General features: G+C 38.6%; 1 protein-coding gene across 1 annotated transcript; it reads left to right on the forward strand.

The window, feature by feature from the left end:
* The first annotated feature begins 348 nt into the window (after window positions 1-348).
* LOC142336285 (palmitoyltransferase ZDHHC21-like) lies at window positions 349-18,456 on the forward strand. Its single transcript, XM_075384997.1, has 4 exons — window positions 349-1,817; window positions 2,142-2,214; window positions 17,395-17,637; window positions 18,033-18,456. Exons 1-4 carry the CDS (start codon window positions 1,512-1,514, stop codon window positions 18,287-18,289), a joined length of 879 nt encoding a protein of 292 aa, XP_075241112.1. The 5' UTR covers window positions 349-1,511; the 3' UTR covers window positions 18,290-18,456.
* Window positions 18,457-18,897: the final 441 nt, after the last annotated feature.

Genomic DNA, 18,897 nt, shown 5'->3' on the forward strand with positions numbered 1-18,897 from the left:
CAGCACCCCATATCTGTATGCGGATGACGCAAAGTTCTTGTTTATTGACAAAAGTAACCAAGAAATTCAAAAAGAAGTTGACAGAATCTCACTTTGGGTATCCAGGAACAGAATGTCACTTGCTGCTGAAAAATGTTGTTATATAGCATTTAAGGGACAGTCCCTCAGCCTTACGATGAATAACACTACATTAGAGCAATCCAAAAAGGTGACTGACTTGGGAGTGCAGCTTAGAGGTACCCTGAAGGCGGTAAAGCACCTCGAGTCTAGGCTTGCGCAAGCTAATCGAACTTTTGGTTTTCTGAAGAGAAATTTATCGAAGAATATGGAAACGAGAGTGAAAATTTGTGCTTACCAATCCCTAATTCTACCCTTGATTACTTTTGCTTCGAGCACCTGGCACCCATCGCGTGGAAGTATGAGACTAATGGAATGCTTTCAAAAACGTGCGTTGAAGTGGATAACGGGCTATAGGAATGCATCGTACTTTGAAAACATGGTATCCCTAAGATTACATCCGCTTCCTATGTTTCTGCAACTCAATGATTTACTTCGATTGTCTAAACTGTACCATGATAAAGAAAACGCACTTCCATTGATAGAAACCTATGAATACCAATATGGTAGTTAAAAGCAGACTATTCAAACTTCCAAAACTGAGAACCGAGAAATTCATAGAGAACTTTTACTTTCGAACTGCCAAAGTTGCCAACAATCTGCCTGAAGAGATAGACTTTTCCCAGCCTTTGGGACTCAAAAGACGTATTCTGTCTTTCATGTGGGACCGTCTGATGTTGAACTTCAACGAAAGAGTAGTGTGTAGATGGACCATCTTCTGTGATTGCTCCGATTGCAGAAAATAGTTGAATCAAGACCAAAACTTATGGGAGCAATCCCCTCGGCTTGATGCCGAAAAGTCACAACAACAACATACTAGGAGCGTATAAAGATTACAAATTGAAACTCAAAACCCTTGATCAACTGCCACTCTCAATGTTCTTTGAGCTATGCTCACTGATGCTAACTCGAAAAAACAACACAAGGAGCCAGCAGGGAATTGAAAACCAGAAAAATAGACTCCACAAAACATGAAAACATTATAGACACGCCGCTCTGTAAAACTTTCATTGAACTGACAAAACATCCACGAGCCATCCGGTAGAAACAACGATTTGATCAAATTTCCTGAATTTTTTTTTAAAACAAAACTCCGATGAGAGGAGCACGTACTCGTAGAATGCGATGCCTATGTAAAAAACTGCAACAATTAAATCATCTCTTTCTTGTATATCCGTTCTCATTCCTTTGAAGTTATATTTATTTTGTTTATGATGCTCGACGTTTGACTACTGTCAGCATTGATACATGTATATATGAGTTGACTTGCAGCCACGGCGTTGACCTTTCTAGAGGATGGGCCTTCTTTTAATTGACATTTTCTTCAGAGTTATGGTATGAAGCCGCTGCTTGCTTTTTTGAGTAAATTGCACTGCTTTGCACGTTGAAACGCAATGTCTCAGTCAAATCGACGTACATGGCTCTGTGGATTAGAGTTTGTCCAAACACCTCTTCTATCATACAGTTACTCACTCTCTGTTTTGGCATGGTGGACATACAACAATTTCTTGTTTTATTTTGTTCTTTTCTTTCCTAGAATCTTGTCCTCCAGATACTCATTTTATGAAAACAGTTTCTCAACTATACTGTTTATACTGTATACATACGCTTCTGTAATGTGCTTGACTTCGTTTCTACGATCAATGTTCACATCGCCAGGAGTGTTAACAGACGATTGCAGTGATATATTGAGTGAAAAGGTAAATAATTTTTTCGCCCCCAGACGAAAGTGGTTTCTTTTACAATGATTTGCTTTGTAATGACGCTTGGGGCGTGCGTAACGTACTAGGGGGCACAAACGGAAAAGATCCAATATTTGTTGGAGCTTCCGTTGGTTGATCTGATAATAAAAAACTACACCTTGTACGTAGAAATATTTGGTCTAGCAGATTGCTGTTGATTTGGCCTAGTAGATTTGAGTAGTCATGTTTTGGCCATATGGGAGAAGAAAATGTCTTCCATCAGTTCATGGGAGTATGTATCATTTCATAAAGGTGTAAATGGAACTATTCAGTATATTTAAGGATAGAACGTACTGCGAGAAGTGTGATCTCAATCGACCTCTACGAACACATCATTGCCGAGTCTGTGGAATATGTAAGTATCTACACAATTTTATCGTCCATTCTTCAGCACAGATAAACGTAAACTGACGGACCAGAACAGGCCACTATAAATGAAATCTTGGCAGAGCTTAACTCAAGAGTTCGATAGATTTTGTAGAATGTTTAGCTTAAAAATGTTTTTTATGTGAAACAATTGAATACTGAATTCCGTGCCAGAGTTAAATACTGAACGCTGAATTCTGTGCTGGATAGACAACAGCGAGTTGTTTTTAATGACTCTTGCACAAATTGAACGAATGTAGGAAGTGGAATCCCGCAAGTTCGCTTCCACCTCCTCAGAGTTGTATCTATTCGGCAATTATTTCAGTCTTTTGTCAAATCCTTTCATCAGAAGACGCTAAAATACAGCAAACTGATCTGGATAAGACTGAGCCGTCAGAAAAGAGTTATGCGAAGTTTAATGCTACAAAATGTGTTTATGTCAATTTCGTCAAACCACAAGAAAATGGATATAGATTGGATTAGGCAGAACTGAAGGCGGTAATTTTGGCCAACAGATCAGGAATAACGAAAGACAGTTGTATTAGTTTCAAAGAACATATCCCTACTAAAATAAGGAAAGCCAACACAGTCCCGACACCTATCGAAAACTCATTTAATAAACTGGCCCCGAAAGTATTTGTTAAGCTCTGTACTGCTCTGGTACGATTTCATCTTGAATATGCAGCCAATGTTTGGAATCCACTGCTGAGAAAGTTTACCTGCTCAATCGAAAAAGTGCAACAAGTCGATCGGCTCTGTTTCATACGAGGAAAGACTGAGACAATTGGATTTTCTTACCATGAACTAAAGAAGAATTAGAGGCCGAATGATCCAGATCGTAGCGAAGAGGATTGATCCCTGAACCTGTGAAGCAGTGTTAGAAAGGAATAACAGAGAGTAGAAAGATACATCAACTGGTTATGCAAAGGCCATATTGGAAAGGATAGAAAAGATTGTCTTCAGTGATAGCCCTGAGAGAGTGGAATAATCTACCGCAAGAAAGAAGTCAACGGAAGCAATAATTTGGATGTTTTCAAGAATAGATTATATCAACATTGGATTACGGAAAAATTCAAAACGTCCATTTGACGATGGAAGCGATGATCGGCCGAGGCCTAAAGATCAGAAATTTTGAACTGAAGTGAAAACTCGGCAGTGTGAACATTTCTCGGCTGTTGAAAAGATGTATAAATGAAGTTCGCATAACTGAAATTCGTTTGTGGATAGTGAGATAGAAAATGAATATTTGTATAGTTTTTCAATCTACAACCATTTCTGGAACTCAATAGTTGGAATAGTTAGCATTATCTCCAGGAAACGTGAGGAATTGCAGACAAAATTTTTCCATAGTTTTGTAGTTAGAATATGAAAATTTTTTATCAATTGCTCTCGAACGAACTTTGAGGCAATTATTGTAAACATGTCTTTCATTTTTTGCTACTATTTGGACTATTTTCTGCTAGAATGTTTTGCAGCTCTCTCGGGTGGTTTGACGTTTCATGAAAATTAACGAGATGAAATGATTGAGTGCGAGAGCAATGCGTTTCGGAGCAGATTTCTTAGATGAGCATATCAGTCTTGAAGGATAGTTGTTCAGAGGATAGTTGAAGGATAGTTGTTCGGAGACTGCCACCCGGCCTATCTGTTATAGATTGTGGACCACCTCGTTCATTACTGGTACAAATGGCTATGGGAAAAAATTGATACTATGTTACCACGTGTGACAAAGTAACATCGCGCTTCACTTCAACCCTAGATCTCTAGTTCGACCTCCAACCGGTTGAAACGGCTAAACACTGTAGTATCGAAAACTCCTAGGACACTTGCTATGATCTTCAAAAGGAAGAAACTTGAAAGACAAGTCCAGGAAGCAATCCAAGACTACCTTGAATATTTTGAGAAGACTGTCTTCGAGGGCAGAGTGTTCAGTCGTATCCAAAAATATTTGAAAGCAATCCGCAAGACCCCTGCAATACAACCTGTTGTAAAATTTGTTGATAAAGAATCATCCTGTGGAGAGGAACAATTCAACATGTTCAATGATTACTTCATCAGCGTATTCAACGCTCAACTTCTCCAATCAAATGAAATCGCCTTTCCGCGCCGAATTCTAAATCAACTGAAAGCAACTCCGGAAATTGTTTCCAATCATTTGAAATCCCTGGGAGAGAACAAAGCAATGGGTCCAGATAAAATTGGGAATTTGATACTGAAAAACTGTAGTCACACTCTCTGCCAATCACTTGCCACTCTGTTCCAAACATGCCTGAATAAGGGCAAATATCCAACTATCTGGAAAACTTGCCAAGTCACCCTTATTTTCAAAGACGGAAATAAAGCAGATGTAAAAAGGTATCGTCCTATAAGCCTACTATGCTGTTGCTCAGAGGTCTTTGAGAAGATCATCTTTGACGCGCTCTACAAGACTGAAAGATCGTCTACATGGATTTAGAAAAAAAAACGCTCAGCCACCCTCCAACTTTTAACTTTCCTGGATAGACTGTGTGAACTAAACGACACCGTCTCGCAGCAACAACTTTGTGAACTGTATATTGACTTTGCCAAGGCATTTGACACTGTGCCACATGACATTCTGATTGAAAAATTGGCTCTTTTTGCAATCGGTGGAAAGCTGCTGAAGCTTATTGTCTCCTATTTGACCGACAGAACCCAGTTTGTTCAAATAAACAATCACAAATCGACTTTGCAGAAAGTAACCAGTGGTGTTCCCCAAGGCTCGATATTAGGGTCGCTCCTTTTCTTAATGTTCATTAATGACTTGCCTGACACAATGCCTGAAGCGCACAGTTTCGGTTATGCCAATGAATACAAAGCCATCTTCAGTGCTCAAAGCGGAGTTGACCGTGCAGTGGATGCATTGGCTATAAAGCAAAAGGAAAATAAAATGTCTGTTAACATCAGCAAGACAAATATTATGAACCTGAAAGTCGAAATGACAGCTAGCCAATGTCTTCCCGTCACATGATCTCAGAAAGACTTGGGACTGATAGTGAATGACTCTCTAAACTGGACAAAGAACTGCAGCAAAAGATGCTCTAAAGGGTTGAGTGCCCTTTTTCAAATCAAAAGAAACTTAAGTGAGAGAACTCACTGGACGACGAAACTAAACGCGTACACTGGGTACGTAGTACCTATACTCACATATGCCTCAAAGGCTTGGATGCCAAGCAAAATGAACATGGAGCAATTGGAAAATGTTATAAAGAAGGCCACAAAATGGATCCTTTCTTCAAACGAAGACTACAAAAACCGTCGCCGTACACTCAACTTACTTCCTGTTTCACAATACATGGAGTTGCACGACTTACTGATGTTCATTGATATCATCAACAATAAGTTCGACTACCAACTACTTGCTCATAGCGACGATTAATACTTTACGAGACGAGGATTGAGAGGTGATTACCACTAGCGAAAACCGTCTCACAAAGACAAACAATGAGTTCTTCCGGAGGACAGAGACACTGTACAACCATGTTCTGAGGAAGCTGAGAGGAGCAAATGCGACAAAAGACGTACTGACATCTACTGGAACTACATCGAACATGCCTAATCCCCGTCGAACAAATGCACATGGAGATTCCAATGCCTATGCGGGAATTGTAACATTACTACAAAACTAATTGTCAAACTGGACTGAGTAATGGGTGGAAACCCTTGAACTGTGCTAAAAATTTTATTCTACTACTACTGCTACTACTAAACCGTGTTTGGTTTTCTACCCAACCAATCTTTTTTGCTGCAACGGTGTATTTTGGAAATTGTCTGACTTGGAAAGAATTTGTACCTATATCTTGAAAACCAGTACTGTGATCATCTGGCTCCTGTATTAAAAATTTATGCAAACAATTTTTTAATGGGGTGTTAATTTCAATTAATATTTCTTATTGATTGTCATGTTCATTTTAAAGTTTTGCGTCTTTTTTGCAAAATTTTGGGTTGACAGTGGTGACTTTTTTCTACAACATTCTTTCGCTCGCTTGAGCGATTTTAATTGAAATTTTTTCAAAAACTGGAGTAACCGGTAAAGTCCAAAAGAGATCTTCAAGGTGTTACGGGTATTTTAATTTTGGTGGGCTTGAATCCCCAGCAAGTGCGGCTGGCCTCGCTAATCTTAAGTGGGCTATAACTGAAGTCAATTCCTCGCCTGTCTGAGAGTAATTTGTCCAACGGTTGTCGGTTTTTGCTTTTAGTCCACTAAACTGACAGGACCAGAGAAAATGTTCTCTAACGTTTTGAATGCGAAAAATTTTGAATGACGATAATGTCCATGCGGACCCCAATGAGTGCTTCGCTCATCTGCGTTTGGTAACCCTTAAAATTTAAACAATAAGTTAAGTTATTGTCAGTCATTATATTGCAACTGTGCTCATTAATAATGAGTTGAGTCAGTGCAAGTTATTTTAACTGTTCTCTGTTCAACTGGTCTCATTCAACTCTTCTAAATTATTTATTTTAAAATACGTTCTTTAACGAAAAACCCAGTATGGACGTAGAAAGAAACGCTCAGCCACCCTGCAACTTTTAACTTTTCTGGATAGACTGTATGAACTAAACGACACTGACTTGCAGCAACAACTTTGTGTACTGTATATTGACTTTGCCAAGGCATGTGACACTGTGCCACATGACATTCTGATTAAAAAATTGGCTCTTTTTGGAATGGGTGGAAAGCTGCTGAAGCTATTTATCTCCTATTTGACCGACAGAACCCAGTTTGTTCAAATAAACAACCACGAATCGACTTTGCAGAAAGTAACTAGTAGTGTGCCCCAAGGCTCGATATTAGGGCCACTCCTTTTCTTAATATTCAATAATGACTTGCCTGACACAATGCCTCAATCTGACAGTCTCGGTTATGCCGATGATTACAAAGCCATCTTCAGTGCTCAAAGCGGACTTGACCGTGCAATGGATGCATTGGCTATATGGCTAAGGGAAAATAAAATGTCTGTTGACATCAGCAAGACAAATATTATGAACCTAAGAGTCAAAATGACAGCTAGCCTATTTAACCAATGTCTTCCCGTTACAGATCGTTACAATTCCCGTTACAAATCTAAACTGGACAGAGAGCTGCAGCAAAAAATGCTCTAAAGGGTTGAGTGCCCTTTTTCAAAACAAAAGAAACTTAAGTGAAAAGTACGTAGTACCTATACTCACATATGCCTCAAAGTCTTGTATGCCAAGCAAAATGAACATGGAGCTATTGGAAAATGTTCAAAAAAGGCCACAAAATGGATCCTTTCTTCGAACGAAGACCGTCTCCGTACACTCAACTTACTTCCTCTTTCACAATACTTGGAGTTACACGACTTACTGGTGTTCATTGTGAATTCCCACTTGCGAAAAACCGTCTCACAATGACAAACAATGAGTCCTTCCGAAGGACCAAGACACTGTACAACCATGTTCTGAGGAAGCTGAGAGGAGCAAATGCGACAAAAGACGTACTGACTGACATCTACTGAAACTACTTCGAACAAGCCTACTCTCCGACGAATAAATGCACATGGAGATTCAAATGCCGATGCGGGAATTGTAACATTATTACAAAACTAATTGTCAAACTGAAACTGGACTGACTAATAGATGGAAACCCTTGAACTGTGCTCAATTTTTTTTTCTACTACTACTAAACCGTGTTTGGTTTTCTACCCAACCAATCTTTTTTGCTGCAATAGTGTATTTTGGAATTTATCTGAGTTAGAAAGAATTTGTAGCTCTATCTGGAAAACCAGTACTGTGATCATCTGGCTCCTGTATTAAAAATTTATGGAAACAATTTTTTTAATGGGGTGTTAACTTCAATTAATATTTCTTATTGATTGTCAGGTTTATTTTAAATTGTGTGTCTTTTATGAAAAGTTTTGGTTTGACAGTGGTGACTTTTTTCCACAACATTCTTTCGCTCGCTTGAGCGATTTAAATTGAAATTTTTTCAAAAACTGGAGTAACCGGTAAAGTCCAAAAGAGATCTTCAAGGAGTTACGGGCATTTTTTAATTTTGGCGGGCTTGAAATCCCAGCAAGTGCGGCTGGCCTCCCTAATCTTAAGTGACCTATAACTGAAGTCAATTCCTCGCCTGTCTGAGAGTAATTTGTGCAACGGTTGTCGGTTTTTGCTTTTAGTCCGCTAAACTGGCAAGACCACAGAAAATGTGGTTTTCTAACGTTCTGAAGGCGAAAAATTTTGAATGACGATAATGTCCATGCGGACGCCAATGAGTGCTTCGCTCCACTGCGTTTGGTAACCCTTAAAATTTAAACAATAAGTTAAGTTATTGTCAGTCATTATATTGCAACTGTGCTCATTTATATTGAGTTGAGTCAGTGCAAGTTATTTTATTCAACTGTTCTCTGTTCAACTGTTCTCATTCAACTGTTCTAAATTGATTATTTTAATATACGTTCTATAACGAAAAACCCATTATGGATTTAGAAAGAAACGCTCAGCCACCCTGCAACTTTCCGGGATGGACTGTTTGAACTAAACGACACTGACTCGCAGCAACAACTTTGTGTACTGTATATTGACTTTGCCAAGGCATGTGACACTGTGCCACTTGACATTCTGATTAAAAAATTGGCTCTTCTTGGAATCGGTGGAAAGCTGCTGAAGCTATTTGTCTCCTATTTGACCGACAGAACCCAGTTTGTTCAAATAAACAATCACGAATCGACTTTGCAGAAAGTAATTAGTAGTGTGCCCCAAGGCTCGATATTAGGGCCGCTCCTTTTCTTAATGTTCAATAATGACTTGCCTGACACAATGCCTCAATTGGACAGTCTCGGTTATGCCGATGATTACAAAGCCATCTTCAGTGCTCAAAGCGGACTTGACCGTGCAATGGATGCATTGGCTATATGGCTAAGGGAAAATAAAATGTCTGTTAACATCAGCAAGACAAATATTATGAACCTAAGAGTCAAAATGACAGCTAGCCTATTTAACCAATGTCTTCCCGTTACACGATCCCCGAAAGACTGGGACTGATAGTGAATGACTATCTAAACTGGACAGAGAGTTGCAGCAAAAAATGCTCTAAAGGGTTGAGTGCCCTTTTTCAAAACAAAAGAAACTTAAGTGAGAAGTACGTAGTACCTATACTCACATATGCCTCAAAGTTTTAGATGCCAAGCAAAATGAACATGGAGCAATTGGAAAATGTTCAAAAGAAGGCCACAAAATGGATCCTTTCTTCGAACGAAGACCGTCTCCGTACACTCGACTTACTTCCTCTTTCACAATACATGGAGTTACACGACTTACTGGTGTTCATTGTGAATTCCCACTTGCGAAAGCCGTCTCACAAAGACAAACAATGAGTCCTTCCGAAGGACCAAGACACTGTACAACCAAGTTCTGAGGAAGCTGAGAGGAGCAAATGCGACAAAAGACGTACTGACTGACATCTACTGAAACTACTTCGAACAAGCCTACTCTCCGACGAATAAATGCACATGGAGATTCCAATGCCGATGCGGGAATTTTAACATTATTACAAAACTGATTGTCAAACTGAAACTGGACTGACTAATAGATGGAAACCCTTGAACTGTGCTCAAAATTTTTTTGCTACTACTAAACCGTGTTTGGTTTTCTACCGAACCAATATTTTTTGGTGCAATAGTGTATTTTGGAATTTATCTGAGTTGGAAAGAATTTGTAGCTATATCTGGAAAACCAGTACTGTGATCATCTGGCTCCTGTATTAAAAATTTATGCAAACAATTTTTTTAATGGGGTGTTTACTTCAATTAATATTTCTTATTCATTGTTAGGTTTATTTTAAATTGTGCGTCTTTTATGAAAAATTTTGGTTTGACAGTGGTGACTTTTTTCCACAACATTCTTTCGCTCGCTTGAGCAATTTATATTGAAGTTTTTTCTTCGAAAACTGGAGTAACTGGTAAAGTCCTAAAGAGATCTTCAAGAGTTACGGGCATTTTTTAATTTTGGCGGGCTTGAAATCCCAGCAAGTGCGGCTGGCCTCCCTAATCTTAAGTGACCTATAACTGAAGTCAATTCCTCGCCTGTCTGAGAGTAATTTGTGCAACGGTTGTCGGTTTTCGCTTTTAGTCCACTAAACTGACAGGACCAGAGAATTTTGAATGACGACAATGTCCTTGCGGACGCCAATGAGTGCTTCGCTCCACTGCGTTTGGTAGCCCTTAAAATTTAAACAATAAGTTAAGTTATTGTCAGTCATTATATTGCAACTGTGCTTATTAATAATGAGTTGAGTCAGTGTAAGTTATTTTATTTAACTGTTCTCTGTTCAACTGGTCTCATTCAACTGTTCTAAATTGATTATTTTAAAATACGTTCTATAACGAAAAACCCATTATGGATTTAGAAAGAAACGCTCAGCCACCCTGCAACTTTTTGCTTTCCGGGATGGACTGTATGAACTAAACGACACTGACTCGCAGCAACAACTTTGTGTACTGTATATTGACTTTGCCAAGGTATTTGACACTGTGCCACATGACATTCTGATTAAAAAATTGGCTCTTTTTGGAATCGGTAGAAAGCTGCTGAAGCTCATTGTCTCCTATTTGACCGACAGAACCTAGTTTGTTCAAATACACAATCTTAAATAGACTTTGCAGAAAGTAACTAGTAGTGTTCCCCAAGGCTCGATATTAGGGCCGCTCTTTTTCTTAATGTCCATTAATGACTTGCCTAGCAAAATGCCTCAAGCGGACAGTTCCGGTTATGCCGATGATTACAAAGCCATCTTCAGTGCTCAAAGCGGACTTGACAGTGCAGTGGATGCATTGGCTATATGGCTAAAGGAAAATAAAATCTCTGTTATCAGCAAGACAAATATTATGAACCTGAAAGTCAAAATGACACAGCTAGCCTAAATAAACAATATCTTCCCGTTACACGATCTCAGAAAGACTTGGGACTGATAGTGAATGACTCTCTAAACTGGACAAAGAACTGCAGCAAAAGTCGCTCTAGAGGGTTGAGTGCCCTTTTTCAAATCAAAAGAAACTTAAGTGAGAGAACTCACTGGACGACGAAACTAAACGCGTACACTGGGTACGTAGTACCTATACTCACATATGCCTCAAAGGCTTGGATTCCAAGCAAAATGAACATGGAGCAATTGGAAAATGTTATGAAGGCCACAAAATGGATCCTTTCTTCAAACGAAGACTACAAAAACCGTCTTCGTACACTCAACTTACTTCCTCTATCACAATACATGGAGTTGCACGACTTACTAATGTTCATTAACATCATCAACAATAAGTTCGACTACCAACTACTTGCTCATAGCGACGATTAATCCTTTACGAGACGAGGATTGAGAGGTGATTTCCCACTTGCGAAAACCGTCTCACAAAGACAAACAATGAGTTCTTCTGAAGGACCAAGACACTGTACAAGCATGTTCTGAGGAAGCTGAGAGGAGCAAATGCGACAAAAGACGTACTGACTGACATCTACTGAAACTACTTCGAACAAGCCTACTCTCCGACGAACAAATGCACATGGAGATTCCAATGCTGAGGCGGGAATTGTAACATTATTACAAAACTAATTGTGAAACTGGACTGACTAATAGATGGAAACCCTTGAACTGTGCTCAAAATTTTTTTCTACTACTAAACCGTGTTTGGTTTTCTACCCAACCAATCTTTTTTGCTGCAATAGTGTATTTTGGAATTTATCTGAGTTAGAAAGAATTTGTAGCTCTATCTGGAAAACCAGTACTGTGATCATCTGGCTCCTGTATTAAAAATTTATGCAAACAATTTTTTTAATGGGGTGTTAACTTCAATTAATATTTCTTATTGATTGTCAGGTTTATTTTAAATTGTGCGTCTTTTATGAAAAATATTGGTTTGACAATGGTGACTTTTTTCCACAACATTCTTTCGCTCGCTTGAGCGATTTAAATTGAAATTTTTTCAAAAACAGGAGTAACCGGTAAAGTCCAAAAGAGATCTTCAAGGAGTTACGGGCATTTTTAAATTTTGGTGGGCTTGAAATCCCAGCAAGTGCGGCTGGCCTCCATAATCTTAAGTGACCCATAACTGAAGTCAATTCCTCGCCTGTCTGAGAGTAATTTGTGCAACGGTTGTCGGTTTTTGCTTTTAGTCCGCTAAACTGACAGGACCACAGAAAATGTGGTTTTCTAACGTTCTGAATGCAAAAAATTTTGAATGACGATAATGTCCATGCGGACGCCAATGAGTGCTTCGCTCCACTGCATTTGGTAACCCTTAAAATTTAAATAAGTTAAGTTATTGTCAGTCATTATATTGCAACTGTGCTCATTAATAATGAGTTGAGTCAGTGCAAGTAATTTTATATAACTGCTCTCTGTTCAACTGTTCTCATTCAACTGTTCTAAATTGATTATTTTAAAATACGTTCTATAACGAAAAACCCAGTATGGATTTAGAAAGAAACGCTCAGCCACCCTGCAACTTTTAGCTTTCCGGGATGGACTGTATGGACTAAACGACACTGACTCGCAGCAACAACTTGGTGTACTGTATTTTGACTTTGCCAAGGTATTTGACACTGTGCCACATGACATTCTGATTAAAAAATTGGCTCTTTTTGGAATCGGTAGAAAGCTGCTGAAGCTCATTGTCTCCTATTTGACCGAAAGAACCAGGTTTGTTCAAATACACAATCTTAAATAGACTTTGCAGAAAATAACTAGTAGTGTGCCCCAAGGCTCGATATTAGGGCCGCTTTTTTTCTTAATGTCCATTAATGACTTGCCTAACAAAATGCCTCAAGTGGACAGTTCCGGTTATGCCGATGATTACAAAGCCATCTTCAGTGCTCAAAGCGGACTTGACCGTGCAGTGGATGCATTGGCTATATGGCTAAAGGAAAATAAAATCTCATCAACAAGACAAATATTATGAACCTGAAAGCAAAATGACACAGCTAGCCTAAATAAACAATGTCTTCCCGTTACACGATCTCCGAAAGACTGGGACTGATAGTGAATGACTCTCTAAACTGGACAGAAAACTGCAGCAAAAGATGCTCTAAAGGGTTGAGTGCCCTTTTTCAAATCAAAAGAAACTTAAGTGAGAGAACTCACTGGACGACGAAACTAAACGCGTACACTGGGTACGTAGTACCTATACTCACATATGCCGCAAAGGCTTGGATGCCAAGCAAAATGAACATGGAGCAATTGGAAAATGTTATAAAGAAGGCCACAAAATGGATCCTTTCTTCAAACGAAGACTACAAAAACAGTCTCCATACACTCAACTTACTTCCTCTATCACAATACATGGAGTTGCACGACTTACTGGTGTTCATTGACATCATCAACAATAAGTTCGACTACCAACTACTTGCTCATGGCGACGATTAATCCTTTACGAGACAAGGATTGAGAGGTGATTTCCCACTTGCGAAAACCGTCTCACAAAGACAAACAATGAGTTCTTCCGAAGGACCAAGACACTGTACAAGCATGTTCTGAGGAAGCTGAGAGGAGCAAATGCGACAAAAGACGTACTGACTGCTTCTACTGGAATTACATCGAACAAGCCTACTCCCCGTCGAACAAATGCACATGGAGATTCCAATGCCGATGCGGGAATTGTAACATTACTACAAAACTAATTGTCAAACTGAAACTGGACTGAGTAATGGGTGGAAACCCTTGAACTGTGCTCAAAATTTTATTCTTCTACTACTACTACTACTACTACTACTTAACAGTTTTTGGTTTTCTACCCAACCAATCTTTTTTTGCTGCAACAGTGTATTTGGGAAATTAACTGGCCTAGAAAGAATTTGTAGCTATATCTGGAACACCAGTACTGTGATCATCTGGCTCTTGTATTAAAAAGTTATTAAAACAGTTTTTTTAATGGGGTGTTAACTTCAATTAATATTTCTTATTGATTGTCAGGTTTATTATAAATTGTCCGTCTTTTATGCAAAATTTTGGATTGACAGTGGTGACTTTTTTCTACAACATTCTTTCGCTCGCCTGAGCAATTTAAATTGATATTTTTTCAAAAACTGGAGTAACCGGTAAGTTCCAAAAGAGATCTTCAAGGTGTTACGGGCATTCTAGTTTTGGTGGGCTTGAATCCCCAGCAAGTGCGGCTAGCCTCCCTAATCTTAAGTGGACTATAACTGAAGTCAATTCCTCGCCTGTCTGAGAGTAATTTGTCCAACGGTAGTCGGTTTTTGCTTTTAGTCCACTAAACTGACAGGACCAGAGAAAATGTGGTTCTCTAACGTTTTGAATGCGAAAATTTTTGAATGACGATAATTTCCATGCGGACGCCAATGAGTGCTTAGCTCCACTGCGTTTGGTAACCCTTAATATTTAAACAATAAGTTAAGTTATTGTCAGTCATTATATTGCAACTGTGCTCATTAATAATGAGTTGAGTCAGTGCAAGTAATTTTATTTAACTGCTCTCTGTTCAACTGGTCTCATTCAACTGTTCTAAATTGATTATTTCAAAATACGTTCTATAACGAAAAACCCATTATGGATTTAGAAAGAAACGCTCAGCCACCCTGCATCTTTTTGCTTTCCGGGATGGACTGTATGAACTAAACGACACTGACTCGCAGCAACAACTTGGTGTACTGTATTTTGACTATGCCAAGGTATTTGACACTGTGCCACATGACATTCTGATTAAAAAATTGGCTCTTTTTGGAATCGGTAGAAAGCTGAAGCTCATTGTCTCCTATTTGACCGACAGAACCAAGTTTGTTCAAATACACAATCTTAAATAGACTTTGCAGAAAATAACTAGTAGTGTGCCCCAAGGCTCGATATTAGGGCCGCTTTTTTTAATGTCCATTAATGACTTGCCTAACAAAATGCCTCAAGCGGACAGTTCCGGTTTTGCCGATGATTACAAAGCCATCTTCAGTGCTCAAAGCGGACTTGACCGTGCAGTGGATGCATTGGCTATATGGCTAAAGGAAAATAAAATCTCTGTTATCAGCAAGACAAATATTATGAACCTGAAAGCAAAATGACACAGCTAGCCTAAATAAACACTGTCTTCCCGTTACACGATCTCCGAAAGACTGGGGACTGATAGTGAATGACTCTCTAAACTGGACAGAAAACTGCAGCAAAAGATGCTCTAAAGGGTTGAGTGCCCTTTTTCAAATCAAAAGAAACTTAAGTGAGAGAACTCACTGGACGACGAAACTAAACGCGTACACTGGGTACGTAGTACCTATACTCACATATGCCGCAAAGGCTTGGATGCCAAGCAAAATGAACATGGAGCAATTGGAAAATGTTATAAAGAAGGCCACAAAATGGATCCTTTCTTCAAACGAAGACTACAAAAACAGTCTCCATACACTCAACTTACTTCCTCTATCACAATACATGGAGTTGCACGACTTACTGGTGTTCATTGACATCATCAACAATAAGTTCGACTACCAACTACTTGCTCATGGCGACGATTAATCCTTTACGAGACAAGGATTGAGAGGTGATTTCCCACTTGCGAAAACCGTCTCACAAAGACAAACAATGAGTTCTTCCGAAGGACCAAGACACTGTACAAGCCTGTTCTGAGGAAGCTGAGAGGAGCAAATACGACAAAAGACGTACTGACTGCTTCTACTGGAATTACATCGAACAAGCCTACTCCCCGTCGAACACATGCACATGGAGATTCCAATGCCGATGCGGGAATTGTAACATTACTACAAAACTAATTGTCAATCTGAAACTGGACTGAGTAATGGGTGGAAACCCTTGAACTGTGCTCAAAATTTTATTCTTCTACTACTACTACTTAACAGTTTTTGGTTTTCTACCCAACCAATCTTTTTTTGCTGCAACAGTGTATTTGGGAAATTAACTGGCTTAGAAAGAATTTGTAGCTATATCTGGAACACCAGTACTGTGATCATCTGGCTCTTGTATTAAAAAGTTATTAAAACAGTTTTTTTAATGGGGTGTTAACTTCAATTAATATTTCTTATTGATTGTCAGGTTTATTATAAATTGTCCGTCTTTTATGCAAAATTTTGGATTGACAGTGGTGACTTTTTTCTACAACATTCTTTCGCTCGCCTGAGCAATTTAAATTGATATTTTTTCAAAAACTGGAGTAACCGGTAAGTTCCAAAAGAGATCTTCAAGGTGTTACGGGCATTCTAGTTTTGGTGGGCTTGAATCCCCAGCAAGTGCGGCTAGCCTCCCTAATCTTAAGTGGACTATAACTGAAGTCAATTCCTCGCCTGTCTGAGAGTAATTTGTCCAACGGTAGTCGGTTTTTGCTTTTAGTCCACTAAACTGACAGGACCAGAGAAAATGTGGTTCTCTAACGTTTTGAATGCGAAAATTTTTGAATGACGATAATTTCCATGCGGACGCCAATGAGTGCTTAGCTCCACTGCGTTTGGTAACCCTTAATATTTAAACAATAAGTTAAGTTATTGTCAGTCATTATATTGCAACTGTGCTCATTAATAATGAGTTGAGTCAGTGCAAGTAATTTTATTTAACTGCTCTCTGTTCAACTGTTCTCATTCAACTGTTCTAAATTAAGGATTTTAAAATACGTTCTGGAACGAAAAACAGCTGTTTAGTTTTTGCATTTCATATTTTATGGTAGAAATGTCTTAGTTTTCTCAATGTGCTTTCTTGAGATTATTAAATGCAAATTTTATAGCAATTATGTTAGTCCTGCTAGTCTTTTAACGAAGATTTTTTTAGATAAAGCACTTTTTTTCAAACAGTGACTTCTATTTTAGAACCCTGACGGCTGCTTTTATGACAGTAGCTTAGAGTTGCATGTATAGTAATTAGGAACTTCTAGTAATTTTAAGGTGAAATGATCATTTTGGTCAGAAATTTTCTTTTTATCTAGAAACCCTCCTCCCTCTCAAAACAAATAACCTCTCCAAAGCCTTCGAGTCGTCTCCGGTATTCTACCGATTATGTCGTTTATGCAATTTTTCGCACTACCGAGCTGAGCAGTTGTCAAATTATATGCTCTCAGAGCCTAATTAGTCGCTAAGTATACGATTTACCGAAACTGTTGAGGAGACATAAGTTCATGGTGTTAAGGACGAGGGCGGTTTTGTTGTATTTTGTAAATATTAAGACTCTATTTCTAGTGAGCTTCTATTGCAGAAGTTGTAGGTGTGCGTCAATTTGATCATCACTGCTGGTGGATCAACAACTGTGTGGGCGAAGACAACAAGTGGCTCTTTTTCCTATTAATATTCTACTCGACTGTTCTAACAGTATTGATGATGGTGACATGTTTCACCTACCTTCTTAACGACTGGGTTCACACTATCCCCCACACTGCAGTGGACACACAGAACTCCTTCTTCCTTAGACACGAACTTCTCATTATTTTTATACAAATGCCAGTAGTAGGTGAGGAACTTAACGAGACAGATGTATTCATATACCCCCCATACGTAATCGCCCCCAGTTACAAAATGCTTGTCTTTGTATATCAAATCATTGTGTAATATAGAACGAATGCTTACTATGCACTCATCAAGGATCAGAGGAGGAGGGGTGAGGGCAGAAAAAACCACAACACGCTTTAACGAATCTCAAGCACGTAAACAAAGACTCCCCGGAGTACATTAAATATTTTGTAGTGTTATGGAAACTCGAGTATCCAGAACAAAGCTTGTAGCGATGACTTTTTGTAACTTCTTTTAGTATTCATTAATATTCATTTTGTTTCCACCAGTTGAAATTGGTGCTAAAATTATGAGTTTTGCTTTCCTTTCGGACGTAAAAAATATAGCATGTTTCAGGCTATTTCTGTGGTACCATAACCAAGTTTTGCTGCTTCCGAATGCTGTACGCGCGAACTGGGACAACACGGTTCCAAAATGTAGTTGACCCTGACTATTTCAAGAACCTCCCCAGGAAAAAGAGTGTAGGGAGTTCACTATCTGATCTGTTTGGAACTGGCAATGTGCTGTTGTGGTTGCTAGGACCATTTAGAAAATACAAACCCAAAACTCAGCTTATTTACGAGCTACATGGTAGTAAACAGCTATTGATGTAATAAGATTGAAACAGTTGTTAAATATTGTAAATGTTAATAGAAATTCTTGTTCCTTTGTAAATTTGTACATTGGCGCTTGTGCTCATGTATTATGAATTGAAGGTATTGTTAAATGCAATCCTTAGTAATTCTAGTATGACGAACAGAAAATTCAGCTTCAAACTGTTTGTGTTGCTTTTTATAGCTCTGGGATCCATATAGTAAAAACAGGGCAATTATGAGGTAAAAAGATTGTTTTTCTCTCGCTTTTGAGAGAGCTATTTAATTGGTTTTAGTAAAAACAGTGAATGTTTTGATGCTCACAGGTAAGCGATGCGTCAGATAGCGCATCATAGGTGCACACCTTAAGGTAGAGCATTCAAAGATAAGTGAATGTTTTTTCATAGAATAAGTGAAGTTATCCGATCTAAAAAAAGGAATCTGGCTATTAAATACTTTTAAATACACAAATACTTTTACTGAGATTATAGTTGCTTTTCGAGTTATTTGTTTAATAGCCGCACAGCGATAGCTGGGGCTATTATTGGCCTTCTCTTGTTTTTTTTTACAATTCAAAGAATTTTTACAATTCAAAGAATTTGAATTGTATTGGGGCGCTCTTTTTTTAA

The sequence above is a fragment of the Convolutriloba macropyga genome, chromosome 3, assembly GCF_964194025.1.
Source record: "Convolutriloba macropyga chromosome 3, txConMacr16.3, whole genome shotgun sequence".
Lineage (NCBI taxonomy): Eukaryota > Metazoa > Xenacoelomorpha > Acoela > Convolutidae > Convolutriloba > Convolutriloba macropyga.